Source organism: Urocitellus parryii, chromosome 2, assembly GCF_045843805.1.
Source record: "Urocitellus parryii isolate mUroPar1 chromosome 2, mUroPar1.hap1, whole genome shotgun sequence".
Lineage (NCBI taxonomy): Eukaryota > Metazoa > Chordata > Mammalia > Rodentia > Sciuridae > Urocitellus > Urocitellus parryii.
This window is the reverse complement of record NC_135532.1, coordinates 35,576,393-35,593,594: the sequence shown is the minus strand read 5'-3', so window position 1 is coordinate 35,593,594 and position 17,202 is coordinate 35,576,393. Positions and strand designations below refer to the sequence as shown.

Below are 17,202 nucleotides of genomic sequence, written 5' to 3'. Positions count from 1 at the left end.
CATTTGCTCGGTATTGTAAACCACTTACTTACCACTGTTTACTGGTAAACAATGTCATCAGTAAATATTTGAGGCTTGATGCCGCAGTCTGGCTGGGCACAATTCAGGAGCCACTTGTCAAAAGAAACTAACTTTATTTTTAGAACTACAAACGCCAAGCAAAACAGCTCCAAAGGAAAAAACCCTCAGAGCCCAACTGCCACCACCGGCTTCCACAAGCCTCTCACCCACACAAACCTCTCCACCTCCCACAATCCTCCTGCTCTTGAGGCCGATTGGCTGGGTCGTGTGGGCGGAGCCAAAGAAGTCCCCCAATGAGCAGTTCCGTAGTCTGAAGGGCAGGGAAACAGCCCAATGAACATCACCGCAGAGGAGCCAATCAGCTAGATGTTGCTGGGGCCGCTGTGAGCCAATCATCAGCCGGCAGCTGGAAGTTTGCTGGGGCCCCTTTGGCTGTGGCTCTCAACAGCTTGAAAAGGTAGAATTTTTCCCCCCACAATCCTTGAAGCATTTGGGAATGATCTGTATAATGTTTTAGATTACCTTAACATCAGTTCTAACTTCAGGGTATTATGGCAAATTTCTCAGTACTTTCTTCAAAAAGATTGTCTCATATCTACAAAATCAAGTTAAATAGCTGGAGTAATTATGTAAGTCTTAAAACACTTTTTTTGCTTCAGCATCATTTTATTAAAGAATCCAAATAATCATTATTGACCTGAAGTTGCAATAGGGTGACTTATCAGCATAAGATTTTCTTGTGGACAGTGCCATGGTCACGGTTTCAATAACTGTCTCTCCCAAAACAGTCTGTTTGAAAAGGTTTCTTCTTCCACCTTTGACTTTAAACCATTTCAGCATCTACTAGGATTTTAACCAAGGAAAAGGAAAACAAGAACAAGAAGAGGAAAGGAAATCCAAACCAGTTTGTCACTCATTTATTATCCTGATAAGAAACAGATAAAAAGGAGGTGAAACACTGACTTAAAAAGTTACTTTGTAACCAGGAGCAGTGGTGGCTGAGACAGGAGGATATTGAGTTCAAAGCCAGCCTCAGCAATTTAGCAAGACCCTGTCTCAAAATAAAATATAAATGGGCTGGGGATGTAGCTAAGTGGTTATATGCCCATGGGTTCAATCCTCAGTACCCCCCCAAAAAAAAGTTACTTTGTGGTGCAAATTATTTATACCCATTTTTTACTACTATTGATGATTTTATACATGGAATAGTGGAGCTTTCAATAATGTAATAGCAGAAACCCTTTATTTTAAATGTTCAATCAACATCTGCAATCCTAATTTTCAAGTTAAAATCCATCTGCTAGATAGGTGCCTAAAGTTTCCTTTGCTCTTTTAAAATTTTGTCTTACCATATTAATCTTGCAGGCATGACTTTGCTGACACCAGCACTTGGTTGTCAACTGAATTTCAATGCCTTATTTTCTCGGCTGGAATGATAAAGCACAGACATGCTATTGAGCAGGTATGAGACCAGAGCAGGAGCCCAGTTTATGGGCTGGCAGTTACTGGCCATGGGACTCAACTTCTCTGAGGTTCCTTTTTTCTAATTTGCTAATGTAAATTGGGGATAAAGCTGGGGTGGAGCATGCCTGTAATCCTAGCAACTCAGAGAAGACTGAGGCAGGAGGATCTCGAGTTCAAGGTCAGTCTATACAGTTTAGCAAGACCCTGACTCAATAAAGCCAGGTGTGGTGGTGCAATCTTGTAATCCCAGTGGCTTGGGAAACTGAGGCAGGAGCCTCAGTTCAAAGTCAGCCTTAGTGAGGCCCTTAGTAACTTGACAAGACCCTGTCTGTAAACAAAATATAAAAAGGGCTGGGGATGTGGCTCAGATATTAAGCAACCCTGGATTCAATCCCTATTACCAATAAACAAATAAATAAAAAGGGCTGAGGATGCAGCTTAGTGGTAAGAGTACCCCTGAATTCAATCCTCAGTCCTGCAATAGACAAATAAATAAATACAGCTTGGCAACATGGCACACCTGTAATCCCAGTGGCTTAGGAGGTTGAGACAGGAAAATCATGGGTTCAAAGCCAGCCTCAGCAACTGTGAGGCACTAACCAACTCAATGAGACCCTGTCTCTAAATTAAATACAAAATAGGGATGGGGATGTAGCTCAGTGGTCAAATGTCCCTGAGTTCAATCCCCAGTACTAAAAATAAATAAATAAATAATACGATTGGGGGTAAAAGTCCTTGCCCTGCCTACCTCTATTGTTATGATGCTGATCAAATTAAATAATGTATGTGGCAGTACTTTACAAATTTTTGCATAAATGAAAAATATATATATATATATGTATAAATATATGAATTTTATATAAAGGGAGTTCTTAAAAGACCATCAAGATGATTGGAAATTCTAAAAAATTTTTCATTAAAGAAAGAACTTTTAAAGCCATCAGAGTAGAGTGATGATGTGAATGGGCTAAATTAAAAGTCTCCTAGGACTGCCTCCCGGTCAACTGCTGCCACTGCTCCTGCCGCTGCGGTGGGGGAACTGGGCTGGGGAATTGGACTGGCATCTCTACCACCCACCTAGGGAAGTGGGCTTTGCTTGGGGCTGCCTCCTGCAACCTGGCCCATGCCGCCTGCCTAGAGGGGCACAGAGGCTGAGGGGGCCAAGGCTTTCTCTGGGAATGTTGGTTCTTTGTCAATGGTTGACATAGAATCTAGGCTGAGAATGCAAGGTGTAGAACTGAAAGAAGAATGACAAGATGAAGATTTTCCAATGCCTTTACTAGAAGATGATGGTATTGGAGCAGATATACTAGATGTAATGGACCAGAGAGCCAGCCTGGCTCACTAGACGTTAATGGAAAAAAAGTGAGAAACTAATGGCTCCAGACATCAGCCTGACACTGGACCAAAGTGATGGCTCTGTGTTAGATGATCTGGATGAAAGTGGGGAGATTGACTTAGATGGTTTGGATACACCATCAGAGAACAGTAACGAATGTGGGTGGGAAGATGATCTTCCTAAACCCCAAACTGTGGAAGTAATTAGGAAAGGCTTCATCCCTGAGTTTACAGCAGCACAGGAAAAAGAAGATGTTTGATACTGGCATATGTTCAGGATTTGAGAACAGCACCAGGGGGTTGACGTGAAGGCAACTGAACCCTGTAAAAAAGTTATCAGCTATGGAAGATATTACAGGGATGGATTTGTTGTCTGTTTTATATCTGAAAGTGATCAATCTAACTATACCGGATGGACAATCTCTTTAAGTATGTTATTGGCACTTTGGAGCTAGTAATAAACCACATGATAGTTTATTTAAATGGTGCAACAACTCAAAGAAAAATGCCCAGTCTGGGATGGCTTATAAAATGCTATCAGCAAATTGATAAAAACTCATGGAAAAAAACTAAAATCCCTAATCATCATACCTATGTCTTTAATTTAGCAGAACTAGCAGAACTTGTTCCCATGGAATATGCTGGCTTACCAGAATAAATGAAACAAGTTGATCAAGATCTTAATGTAAAACAAGATGAACCAAAAAGTGAACAGTAAGTTTCGCATCTAGTTCAAACAAGACTGAAGAACGTGCTGATTTAGCAACGCTCTTTTTTGCATTTGTACTGCATTTATTGACTGGCATTTTTATGTAATCTGTAACAAAATTGACTTTTTCTTAATAGACTTTTGTACAGGGGACTGTTTGCTGCTGTATTGGTTTACAAATCTCTTGAATTTAGCTCTTTTTAAATTTTTAGTTGTAGATGGACATAATACCTTTATTTACTTATTTTTATGTGGTACTGAGAATCAAATGCAGTGCCTCACTCATCCAAGGCAAGTAAGTGCTCCTACGCTGAGCTACAACCCGAGCCCCTTGAATTTAGGAGCTAATTAATTATATTGTAATAATTTTGTATTTTATAATACTAAATAGCAGAGAACTATATAAGGCAGTTTTTGCATTTGTTTATTGAAAGATGATGCATTTTCAGGAAACTATATGTATATATAGCAAAGAAAAGAAATAATATATATTTTTATGTTTTTGAGCAATATTTTTAATGTATACCTATTTTGTAGAAGAACAGGCAAGCTAATAAATTTTTTTAGTACCAGGGCATGAACCCAGGAGTGCTCAACCACTGAGCCACATTCCCAGCCCTTTTTATATTTTATTTAAAGACAGGGTCTTGATAAGTTGCTTAGGACCTCACTAAATTGCTGAGGCTGGCTTTGAACTTGAAATAATCCTGCATCAGCCTCCCAAGCTGCTGGGATTACAGGTGTGTGCCACTGAGCCTGGCATGAGACTATGGTCTTATAAAATGCATGTTAGATGTTTTGATTTTGTAAAAGGTTGAATACATTTTCTAGGTAACTTTAGAAAATTATGTTGCTCTAAGGTAAGGTTCAGTTACACTGATTCTCATGAACACCCAATATCATATACATAACCTAAGTAGATTTGTACCATTAGCTTTTTTTCTCACTTAATGTATATTGTTCATTAATTCAAAGCACAAATAAAGTGAATTGTATACTTTTTCCTCTCTGAAAACAAGTCAAAAAGCTATTTTTAGAAGTAGAAATTTAATATACTAGGTGTTGGTGTGTGTGGGGTGGGGGTACATATATATATATATATATATATATATGGAATATTTTATCTTCTGGCTCAAAGTCAAGACTTTTTACAAAAGTCTTGGATTTGTTCACTAATGTGAAATAAACTGGTGTCCAGGGTATTGCTCTGCCGAATGTGGAAGTGCTTTGAAATATTGCAGAGAATATGATAAGTGGTCACTGTCACAATTTCTGTAGGAAACAGGGGCTGCGTTTGTTGTTGTTGTTGTTGTTTGTTTGTTTGTCTGGATTTTTTGTTCGTTTGTCTGTTTTGGTACCAGGGATTGAACCCAGGGATACTTAACCACTGAGCCACATCCCAAGCTCTTTTTATTTTTTTATTTTGAGGCAGGGTCTTGCTAAATTGCTGAGGCTGACCTTGAATTTGCAATCCTCCTGCCTCAGCTTCCTGAAAGGCTGGGATTACAGGTATGTGCCACCACGCCCAATTCAGGGCTGCTTTTTAAACTATTCTGCCTGTGGGTATTTCACCAAAATACTTCCATATCAATTACTTAAAGTCAGTAGTAGTTTGAAATACTCAGCGATTATGTGCTTTCAAGTTTCTGTTGAATCTATTTGACAATAATACTATGAATTAAGTTAATTTTTTATGTCTTAGAGCATTATTATAATGTGCTGTTTGGGATGAAACATTTGATATAAGTGTGTAAGCTTCTTGTTTCATTTGGTAAGTACCTATACATTGAAATAAATTCTATTTGTGCCTCAAAAATAAATAAAGTAAAAGTCTTCTAGGAATAATAAAAAGGAGTCTCTTAGGATGTGGTAGCTAGTCTGCAAAATTGTCCCTAATGAGCCTCTCCTGCTGATACTCCAAGAGGAATGCAATTCAATTGATTTCAATCGGGCTGGCCCCCTCACTAAAAATGCCATGCATCTTTAGCCAGGGCCTTTTGGAAAGCTCACTTTGAGCAAGCCAGCAGCTCAATGAGAAAGCCCCAGAGAAACCATGGGGGCTGGTGGAGATGTCTAGCCAGCCTGTTTCTTTCAGCTATTCCAGTGGGAACATCATTTGTGTGGGTAAAGAAATCATCTGGGATATCCAGTCCAGACTATCTGCTACGTGACTACCATCATATGGAAGACCCCAAGCTGGAACCCCCCAGCTCAGCCAAGTCATCCTAAGAACAATGAGAGAGAGCAGTTGTTTTAAGTCACTGAATTTTAGGGTAGCTTATTACATAGCATCTATCACTGGAATATAGGATGATTTTGATTTTTCCTTTTTCATGGCAGGTTTGTTGAATTCATTAATATAAAACTCACAAGGCATCTAGGACAAAGTCATTGATCCATATCAGGACTGATTTCTGTTGATTTGCTGCCTCCTGCCAAAGATGCATTGTTTTTAGAAAACATATTTCAAGGGGTAAAATGACTGGTAAGCGAAACCAAAATAAAAGAGGGAGAAGGAAAAACACTTTGGCTTTTCAGGCTTGAGTTCTGTCACTTATAAATGATTGCTGTGAACAAACAGCTGTGCTAGTCACAGATTTTCAAAGGATGGATTTTAAGGAATTATTGGAATTTATTGAAGTTCTCTTTATCGTTTAATTTGTGGATAATCAGAATTACCCCATTAGTTGTCTTTTTTATTACAGTCAGGTTTATTGAGATAAAATTTATATACAGCAAGAGTCACACTTTTTAGGTGTCCATATCTCAGAGTCTTAATAAGCATGAAAGGACTTATATCCACCACTAGAATCAGGGGAGAGTATTTCAGTAACCCCCCCAAAATCCCCTCATGCCTCTTCATTATCAATCTCCTCCTTACCTCTCCATCCCCTGGTAAACACTAATCTGATCTGTCCCTGTAGCTCCAGCTTCTTCAGGATGTTACATAAGTGGAAAAATACAGGGCATGCTCTTCTTGCATCTGGGTCCTTTTACTGAACATCATGCCTTTGAGATTCATCCATGTTATTCCAGGTTAGTACTTTTAATATGGTATCATTTATATTGATTTTTTAAAATTTCTTTCTGTAGCTTTTTCTTTATTTTTTTCTGTGCTAGCTATCAAATCCAGGGTTTCACCCATTCTAGGAAAGGTAAGTGCTCTACCACTGTGCAAAAGCTCTATCCCAATTTTTCTTATGTGTATTCTAAGGGTAGACAGAGTTATGAATAAGCTAAATAAGCAACAGGGCCAAGGCTTTTCAAAGTTTTGCCTGGGAACTCACTGCATCAGGATCATCTGAGATGTTTTCTAGATTCTTAGATTCAGATCTATTAAGTAGAATGTGTATGCTACTCGGTAATGTGTGTTAATACAACCCCCCCCCCCCCCGACTTTATGTATGCCTAAAGTCAAAGGCCCTCAAAGATTCCAGAATGAACCAAGAATGTCAGAGTTAGAGGGTTCTGCATTTGAATCTGCCTATATTAGATGTATGAAATTGGGCGAATTACTTGTTTTCTCCGTACCTATTTCTTCCTTTGTACTCTAGAATCCACTCTAGTATGTACTTTAGTATGCTAGGTATGGTTCTAGAAACTAGAATTGTAGCAACATTTGGCAATGGACTCATCAATGGATTAATACAATAACAATAAGACAAAGCCCATGTCTTTATGGAGTACACATTCTGTCAGGGAAATATATACAATAAGCCCTTAAGCACATAAATATGTGAAATACTTTCAGATATTAATAACTACTTCTACACTACTCTGGTATAGAAGGTATCTATGTTAAGGTATAGTCTGGGGTACTTATAACAGAGTGATCTTTTTTAATGTCTGGAGGTTGTGGAAACATACATAAGATATCATCCTTTCACATCTTTCTCTTGCATTTTTTGATATTTAAATCCATTTCTGAAAAAATGAAACCTATTTCTCAAGTTCTGAAGCTATATTAAGAATAAAGAGTGGGGGAAAAAACAGTATATCAGACAGAATGCCTTATGGTAATTTTTTAAAACCTCTTTGGGGGTTGCAGATGGTTCTAAGAGTAAGAACTTTCCCCTAAGACAAAGCAAAGTTCTGGGCCTTCTCTTACTGGAGTCATCAGCAATTTTTTGTTTTTATAATATTTTCTTAGTTGTCAATGGACTTTATTTATTTATTTATATAATGGACTTTATTTATTTATATATGTGGATATATATATATATATATATATATATATAATATATAATATATATGGACTTTATTTATAATTTATTTATATACGGTGCTGAGAATCGAACCCAGTGCCTCACACATGCTAGGAAAGTGCTCTACCACTGAGCCACAACCCCAACCCACAGTTTTGTTTAACTGATTACTCCCTGCACTCTGGGCTGTCTGGTCTAGGCCCGCCTCACACAGCGCACCCTGGCTGCACTAGAGCTTGACTCCACCTCCGAAGTGTGAAAGGCTGGGAGCCTGGTTTGGAGTCTAGTTTGGAGTCTGCAGGTTCCAGGAGGCCGCGATTGAAAGAGGAACCATAGTGACTCGCCTCTGTTTCCCACCGGAACGCAAAGGAAAAGGAACGGAAGCTAGTTTAGGGGACGTATTTGGAAAAAGGACGCCCTACTCTGGTCGCCATTTCTCGGCCGTGTTCCCCAAGATGTCGGCGTTTCTTCCTGTTCGCCCCTTCACCCGCCTCTCTTTTCCCTTTGGAACCCCGGAAGCGTCGGTGGCTGCAATCGTGCTGCTTGGTGCTCCCCTCCGAAGGGTCAGGTACTGCATTTCAGAGCTACTGGCCCCGCACCCCTCCGGTGCATTCTTTTGTTGTTCCCGGCTCTCTGGGGTCGAGGTTATAACCCGCAGAGTCTAAAAGCTGTGTAATCGTCCTACAGAAAGGCGAAGTTATTTTGTCTCCCAGCCTTTTTTTTTTTTTATGGTCTCATTCCTTCCCCTTCATTTATTTAGTTCATTATTGGAAGTACTTACAGTGTGTCATTACTGGTGTTAAGCCTGGAACGAGACAGTTGAGCCGTTCCCGACGGCATAGGTTTACCAAGCAGGTGATTCAAGTATAACAGAGTAAAGCTGTGGCAGTTTAGGTGCGCACAGTGTGCTGTATTCATCCAACAAGTAATTGCTGGGAGAGCAAATAGGGACACCTAAACCTTGGAGGAGAGATTTAGGGTATCCTTTCTGGAAGAGAAGCCAGGTAAAATCTGAAGGAGGACGACTGGTTGATGTGAGCCAGAGAAGGTAAAGGAGTTGTGGCATACTTGTTTTGGTATGCTTGGTTGTGAAAACCTAATTCCACTGCTTATGTTCAATGCAAAACTGTTTGGGACCAATTTGGTTTAATGCAGTGATGAAGCAAGTTTCTGACAGAGGAATGGGAAGGATCAGCTGGATGGAGAAGGAAACCCCAGAGGTAGAATTAATAGGATGTGACATAATGAGATAATGGTAGAGTGGTCAGAGAGCAAAAGGTTTCAGCTGATTGCCTTAGAGGATTAAAGTATCATCAAGTGTTAAGAGAATGAGAAAGAGTTGTGAGAAAGAGTTTAAACATGTCAGAGTTTTTAGAACACAAAACTTTTTATGTTAGGAAGCCCATCAATACAGAGGGTATAAAATAGGAAGTCAGTCTGAGGGAAGAGCTATTTATTGAAGGAGGTTTTGGGTATGTTGCATTTGAAGTGCTGATGAGATGTTCTCAGTGGAAACAACAGGTGGGAAGTTAGTGTTATGGAATTTACATGATATTCCTTTAATAATTATAGATTATTTTCTTAGCTACTCTAGCAGTATTGAAAGAAAACATTGTAAAAAGATTATATGTGAAATTCATCCTCTTCATTGCCATCTTTCTGTTAAAATACCTTTAATACTAACTTTCAGATAAAAAAATATTTGCAGTATTTCCTTAATTTGAATTGTCCCATATATTAGAGTCCTGTGTATTGATTAAGATACTGGTTGTGCAGTTTGTTTTTCATTCCAATTTTCAAGTGCCTGATGTGATAGCCTCACATCAAATAGTTTCAGCATTTTTGAAAATTGCTCCTTATATTAAAGTGTCACTGTCCTAGCACTATTATTTGTTAGCTTTGAGAATTTAATATTGTTTAACCCAGAGTCTAATGCAGGGATCAGACTGCATCAGAATCACCTGGGGTCTTAGTTAATATACAAATCCCTGAGCCCATTCCAAACTTACAAACTAAGAATCTTAGGAATCTGGTGGTGGTGGTTGTTTTGTTTTAGTAGCAGGGATTGAACTCAGGGGCACTCGACCACTGAGCCATATGCCCAGCCATTTTTATTATTTTATTTAGAGATAGGGTCTCACTGGGTTGCTTAGTGCCTTGCTGTTGCCGAGGCTGGCTTTGAATTCTCAATTTTTCTGTCTCGGTCTCTGAAGCCACTGGGATTACAGACATGCACCACAGCACCCAGCTAATGAATAATTTTTTATACATTATACCTGCTTATTCAGACTAACATGTTCATTAGTTTTTAAAATTCTTCAATATCAAATACCAAAGAGATATTTGACCTACCAGAATAAATTTAGACATTTGCGTTATTTAAAAGGAAATCTTCTGTGTAATCACATGTGTTCTTTTTCATAAGTATACCTCCTGAACAGAGCAGGACAGCTGTAATCCCTGAATATTCTCTTTTCCACTTGTTTTAAAAATGCTTTTATTGTGTGTGTGTGTGTATGTATGTATGTGTATATGTGTGTGTATATTTTATTTATATATATATATATATTTTTTTTTTTTTTTTAATGTGCTGGAGATCGAATCCAGTGCCTCGTGTGTGCTAGGCAGGCACTCTACCATGAGCCACAACCCCCTTCCTCTTTTCCACTTTTGCTTAACTTGCAAAATTTGTATTCAACACCTTCCCTTGGCCCAATAGATTAAATCAATATAGAACCAATTCATAGCTTTGGTTGTTTGCAGGAGGCCTGAAGCCAATTAAGTAATTAAGCTGTAAAAACTAATTAAGCTATAACACTTGACTGATTGACTAAGCTCTAGCCAATTAAGTTGTTTTATATTCTTCTCTTCAATTTTTCTATAAATGCTCTCTGGTCACCTTCTTGGTGGGAGTTTTCAGGATCTGCTCTGGTGCCAGGAGCTGCCCAATTTGCAGATTGATTTGATCATATTCTACTTTGCTCAGACTCTACTAAATTAATTAATTTTTTTATACCAGGGATTGAACCCAATTGAATGTAGATTGAACTCTGATCTACATTTCTGGTCCTTTTTATTTTGAAACAGGGCCTTGCTGAGTTGCTGAGACTGGCCTCAAACTTGGTGATCCTCCTTCCTCAGCCTTCTGAGTGGTTGGGATTATAGGCATATGTACTGTGCCTGTCTTCTTCTAAATTGAATTGTCTAAGAAATTTTCCTTTTAACATTACAAGTAGTGATTGATTAAATGGTATGTCTCTCAAGAAAGTTGATCAGAATAGCACACAGGGACTTTTGTGAGTAACATTTCTTCATAGAGATTTTGGATTTGAGAATAATATTTATTAACCATGTCAGTGTTTCCCAACCCTTTTTAATATTATGGAACCCACAGAAAATATCTGAGAGCTGGGGTTGTGATTCAGTGCTAGTGTGTAAAGCCCTGGGTTTGATTCTTAGCAGCAAATGAATAAAACCTATCCTGGGGTAAATGGAGGGAAAGGAAACAACAGACTTGGGAACACCAACAGCCCTGGTGTCATCCAGCCACCCTAAGAACCAGATAATCAGTATTACCTCAGCATACCTGTATCCATTTGTGGCCCATTGGTGTAGACTTAGGCTTTAGTAATCTCTAAGCTACATGATTTTGGGTAAATTACTTCTGACTTTGTTTCCTTATCTGCAAGACAGGAACTATGCCTACCATATGGTGTTGATGTGGATATAGGAAAATGTTTATAAATTATGTTGCATGAGGCTAGGCACATAGTAATTGCTAATACATGGTAAATTGCTACTGTTATAATTGTTAGTAATAATTTTAAAAAAGCAAATGGAAAGGGCTTGAATTGAAAATCATTTTAAATGCAGAAGGAATGTTTTGAGTTATTAATTATTTTACAGTATATTTTCATTTTTTCTTTAATATGTCTTTACAGGACAAAAAATAATATTCCAAGATATTTTGGCACTAGCACTGTGACCTATAGCAAGAAAGATGAGCAGGGTGTTCCAACTGTTGCAAGTCCTGAGAAGACCTCAGAGAACCAAGGCAGAATAAAGAAGAATACGAAAAAAGGCTTGTTAGACATTATTAAGGATATGAAAGTTGAATTAAGCACAGTAAATGTACAAACAACAAAGCCAACCAGCAGGAAAACACTCAAAAGTTTGGAGACAATTGGCAGGCTTCGAAGAACTCCAGGAAATGCTCCAAAGAAGGGGTAAATTGAATTGCATTTTGAATGTTCTTTGAAACTAATTTTTGAAATTCCAAAAAGCCTTTTTCTTTTACTAAAAATATTTTTAATTAGAGTACTTGGGAGATGTTGAATTAATAAACATCAGCTTATAAACACAGGAACTCAAATTACTTGAGGAATGCTTTTATTGTTTATATTTTAAGTAATAAAACGATATTTGTATACAATCAAAGGAAAAGAGTAGTGGGTCTAATTGAGAATTCCACACATTCTCTTATATAGTCATTAATGTTATTAACTGTCACATGGTTGCTTCTTTAAACTTAATTAACAATATCGTGTACATCTTGTTTTGAAAGTTGTTTTATGTCTGTAGAGGACTTGCTTTTTGAAATGTTTTAGCCAATATCACTCCCCAGTACTTCCCCTTTCTCTCCTCCCTCTCCTTGGTCCCTTTCCTCTCTTCTACTGATCTCCCTTCCATTTTCATGAGATTCCCCACCACTACCTTTCTTTTCCTTTTTCATCCTCTAGCTTTCACATGTGAGAGGAAACATATGACCCCTGGTATTTTCTATTCTCTGAAAATATAATCTGCCATTTCTAGTAACTTGATAACTGTAGAAAGTCAACTATAGTGTAGGCAGTTGTTAGGACAAAATTGACCTTGATTGATAGGTTGCATCTGACCTCAGAGCAGCACGTATCTGATAAGGCCACCATCCTTAGGGCTTCCCTGAGAGCTTTTTCTCATCACTGCCTGTCCTTTGCAGCAACCCTGGAAACAGCTTATGGCCTTGTTTTTAAGAGCTGTTATTGTTGTGGGGCACTAAGCCAGGCAGCTCCCTGGCCTATGTGATGCAGATCTTTCCCTCTCTCTCTTTTTTTTTTTTTTTTTTTTTTTTTGAACTTGTGATCCTCTTGCTAGCTGCACCACCGGGATTTGTAATGCACCACTGTGTGCATTACTGCTGTGGTTCTATCTTTTATCTTCTTTTAATTTTTTTAAGATGTTGATGGAGCTTTATTTTATTCATTTATTTATATGCGGTGCTGAGAATGAAACCCAGTGCCTCATACTTGCTAGGCAGTCCTCTACCATTGAGCCACAACCCCAGTCCTCTCTTTTATCTTCTTAATGGATAGGCCATGAATATCTGTGGGTCTCAATGTTTGGTGACACCTAACTTACATCTGGTGGTTATAGTAATGACCAAAATTTCTAGTTTCTGATTTAACATTCTTACAATCAAGGAACTACCTGCCCTAATCATCCATTAAGAAGGCTTCAACTATTATTAATTGATCATCTGCTTGAAATTTAGATTATTTTCACCAGTATCAAGATGCTGTGGGCTGGGTGCAGTGATTGGGAGGCTGAGGCAGTAGGATCACAAGTTTGAGCCCAACCTGGGCAACTTAGGAGACCCTGTCTCAGAATAAAAGATGAAAAAGAGGTCTGGGGCTGTGGCTTAGTGGTAGATCGCTTACCTAGCACATGTGAGGCCCTGGGTTTGATCCTCAGAGCCACATAAAAATAAATTAATTAATTAAAGGTATTGTGTTCAACTACAACTAAAAAATAAATATTTTTTAAAAGGGGCTGGAGATGGAGCTTAGGTAAAGTGCCATTGTGTTCAATCTCCAGTACTGCTGAAAAAACAAATACAGCAGCATGGGATGAGACTTAAGCTTGTTCATAGATCACAGTTTTGAAAGCACATTTCTTTTTTTAACTAATTGTTATATTTTGTTTTCCTGTTTTCTGTTCCTATAAGATCTTCCATATCATAGTAAAATTCTTATAATCTTTATCCTGCAAGCTTTGGGTGTCTTTAATTTGCATATTAAATAGCAGAATATAGAAAGCCACTTAAGTATATTAATTTGGATCTTATTCACTGAGGTAATTCTCAGAGAGTTTGAAAAAGTGGTGCACGCCTGTAATCCTAGTGGATCTGGGCTGAGACTGGAGGATCTTGAGTTCAAAGCCAGCCTCCACAACTGTAAGACGCTAATAAGCAACTCGATAGAACCTCTCTCTAAATAAAATACAAAATAGGTGTGGCTCAGTGGTTTAGTGCCCCTGAGTTCAATTTCCAGTACCCACCCCCCCCCCCCCAAGAAAACAAAAACCGGTAAATAATTTCTTCTTACATATTTTTTCTATTAACTTACTCCAGTTTACTTAGGAGTATACTTGCACATGATAGGCAAGTGCTCTATCACTGAGCTTCAACTCTAGGCTCAGAGTAGTACTAGGGATTGAACCCAGGGGCAGTTAAGCATATCCCCAGCTCTTTTTTATATTTTATTTTGAGACAGGGTCTTGCTGAATTGCTTAAGGCTCACTGAGTTACTGGGGCTGTCTTAGAACTTGATATCCTCTTGCTTTGGGCTTCTGTGCTGCTGCTATTATAAGAGAGTGTCACCACAACCACCTAGCAGTAGGTTGTTTTTTTTTTTTAATTTATTTATGTTTTACAGTTCTGGGGATTAAATCCTTGATACTATACCACTGAGCTAAACCCCAAACTATTTAAGACAATCTCACTAGGTTGTTGGGATTGATCTCAAATTTGCAGTCCTGCCTCAGTCCCCCTAGTAGCTGAGATTACAAGAGTGTGCCATTGTTCCTGGCCAGATGTTTTAATTTTAAGCTTTTTTCTTATGGAAAACTTAAGACATATGCAAAGGAAACAAAATTGTATAATGAACCTCTGTGTACTTGTCATTTACCGTTCTTGAATCATCTGTTATCTCCTGCTCAATGATGACGACTTATGGCTTCCCCCCCTCCCCACCAGGTAAAATTTAGATACATCGAAGTGTATAGAGCTTATCAGCAGGATTTTAACAGATGGGTAAACCCCTGTAACCCACATATTTATCAAAATACAGAAAGTTTTTCATTTTTGTTTTCCTAATCAGAAGGCTTTTGTACTGAGGCAACTGCTGTTCTGTTTATTTTTCAAATCCAATTAGTTTTGCCTAATGAACTTGATATTTCTTTCCTTTGTTCTCATGTCTGTGAAATTCACTCACATTATTGATGGGAGCCAAGTATTATCACATTGTATGGGTAGCTCACAATTTTTTTTTATCCATTTTCCTGATGGTGGACCTTCAGGTTTGGTACAGTTTTGGCCTATTATGAGTAGAGCTTCTATGACAGATTTAGTCACTTTTTAATTTTCTTGCAGCATGTATATATTTGAAATGAAATGACATTTAATTAAAAATTCCATTAATTTAGTATCCTAATTCAGGAAGTATCTGTTAAAATTTTAGTTTTTCAAAGTTTATAGAAAACCACTATCTAATGTTTAACAATTCTTTAGAAATTGAATTGAGTGATTTTTTTTTTTTGAATGACAAGTTTTCCTTCCTAAATCATTTCACTTTTCACAAAACTAGTGTCATAAGTAATTCTTCCTTTTTCATTTTCTTTTTCAGAAATGATTCCCTGAGTCCTGAGTTGGTGGAAGCTGCATCTGCTGTGGCAGATTCTCTGCCTTTTGACAAGCAGACAACCAAGTCAGAACTGCTTAGACAGCTCCGACAGCATGAGGAAGACTCAAGGGCACAGAAGGATAGAGAAAAGTCTAAAATTAGGTTAGTGGATCATTTGTGTCAGTAATGCTTATATCTCTCTCTCTCTTTTTTTAAATTGATTTTATTTTTTTAAATACACAACAGCGAAATGCATTACAATTCTTATTACACATATATAGCACAATTTTTCATATCTTTGTATATAAAAGTATGTTCACACCAATTCATATCTTTATATATTTTGCATTGCAATTTTTATTACACATATATACCACAATTTTTCATATCTCTGTATATGAAGTATGTTGACACCCAATTCGTGTCTTCATACATGTACTTTGGATAATGATGTCCATCACATTATACCATCCTTGCTAATCCCCTGCCCTCTCCCTTTCCCTCCCTCCCCTCTTCCCTATCTAGAATTCATCTATTCCTCCCATGTTTTCCCTCCCTAACCCACTATGAGTCAGCCTCCTTATATCAGAGAAAACATTCAGCCTTGTTTTGAGGGGGGGATTGGCTAACTAAACTTAGCATTATCTTCTCCAACATCATCCATTTACCTGCAAATGCCATGATTTTATTCTCTTTCATTGCTGAGTAAAATTCCATTGTGTATATATACCACTTTTTTTTATCCATTCATCCACTGAAGGACATCCAGGTTGGCTCCACAGTTTACCTATTGTGAATTGTGCTGCTATAAACATTGATGTGGCTGTGTCCCTGTAGTATGCTGTTTTTAAGTCCTTTGGGTATAGTCCAAGGAGAGGGATAGCTGGGTCAAATGGTGGTTCCATTCCCCGTTTTCCAAGGAATCTCCATATTGCTTTCCATATTGGCTGCATCAATTTGCAGTCCCACAAGCAATGTGTGAGTGTGCCTTTTTCCCCACATCCTCGCCAACACTTATTGTTGTTTGTCTTCATAATAGCTGCCATTCTGACTGGAGTGAGATGAATAGTAATGCTTATATCTCAAAAAATGTGTCTGGGGATGTGGCCTGGTGGTTGAATGCTTGACTGTCATGGATGAATCCATGGGTTCAATCCCTAGGACTCACCGCAAGAGAAAAAGTCAAAATGACTGATGTAATATGCATATATAAAATATACCTTGTAAATAGAATTTTACTGATTTTTTTTTTAAAAAACTATGTCTTAAGTAAGATTTAGTTTTGTTTTTTTAAATATTTTCTTTAGTTGTACATGGACACAATGCCTTTTTAAAAAATTTGTTATATATGACAGCAGAATGCATTACAAGTCATATCACACATAGTGCACAATTTTTCATATCTTTGGTTGTGTACAAACAATGCCTTTATTTATTTTTTATGTGGTGGTGAGGATCAAACCCAGTGGCTCCACACCTGCTAGGCACGAGCACTACCACTGAGCTACAACCCCAACCTGAATAAGATTTACTTTATAAAAAATAAATTGAGTAGTGAAACTTTCCCTTAAGGAAGTTACATATTTTATGCCCCTGAAAAAGAAATGGTAAATTCAGTAATGTTATTAAAAATAAATAGTAGAATGGCAAAGAAGAATTAAAAAATAAGAATAAAATAGTAGAATAAGATAGTTTCTCTGAGGCAAAAGATCTCTATAATGAAAACTATAGACCACTAAAAAAAGAAATTGAAGAAGACTTTAGAAGATGGAAAGACATCTCAGGTCCTTGGATAGGCAGAATTAAT

The 17,202-nt window shown here is 37.8% G+C and overlaps 1 protein-coding gene and 1 pseudogene across 1 annotated transcript in view; both read left to right on the top strand.

Annotated features, from left to right (window-relative positions):
• The first annotated feature begins 2,707 nt into the window (after positions 1–2,707).
• On the top strand, positions 2,708–3,541 carry LOC144250030 (BCL2/adenovirus E1B 19 kDa protein-interacting protein 2-like; annotated as a pseudogene).
• A 2,469-nt stretch (positions 3,542–6,010) lies between these two features.
• Positions 6,011–17,202, top strand: part of LOC144253346 (small ribosomal subunit protein mS31-like) — a 28,155-nt gene continuing 16,963 nt past the window's right edge. The window contains exons 1-5 of the mRNA XM_077795461.1: positions 6,011–6,017; positions 6,653–6,687; positions 8,046–8,305; positions 11,679–11,963; positions 15,399–15,557. Of these exons, the coding sequence (XP_077651587.1) occupies positions 6,011–6,017; positions 6,653–6,687; positions 8,046–8,305; positions 11,679–11,963; positions 15,399–15,557 (746 nt within the window). The remainder of the gene's footprint in view (positions 6,018–6,652; positions 6,688–8,045; positions 8,306–11,678; positions 11,964–15,398; positions 15,558–17,202) is intronic.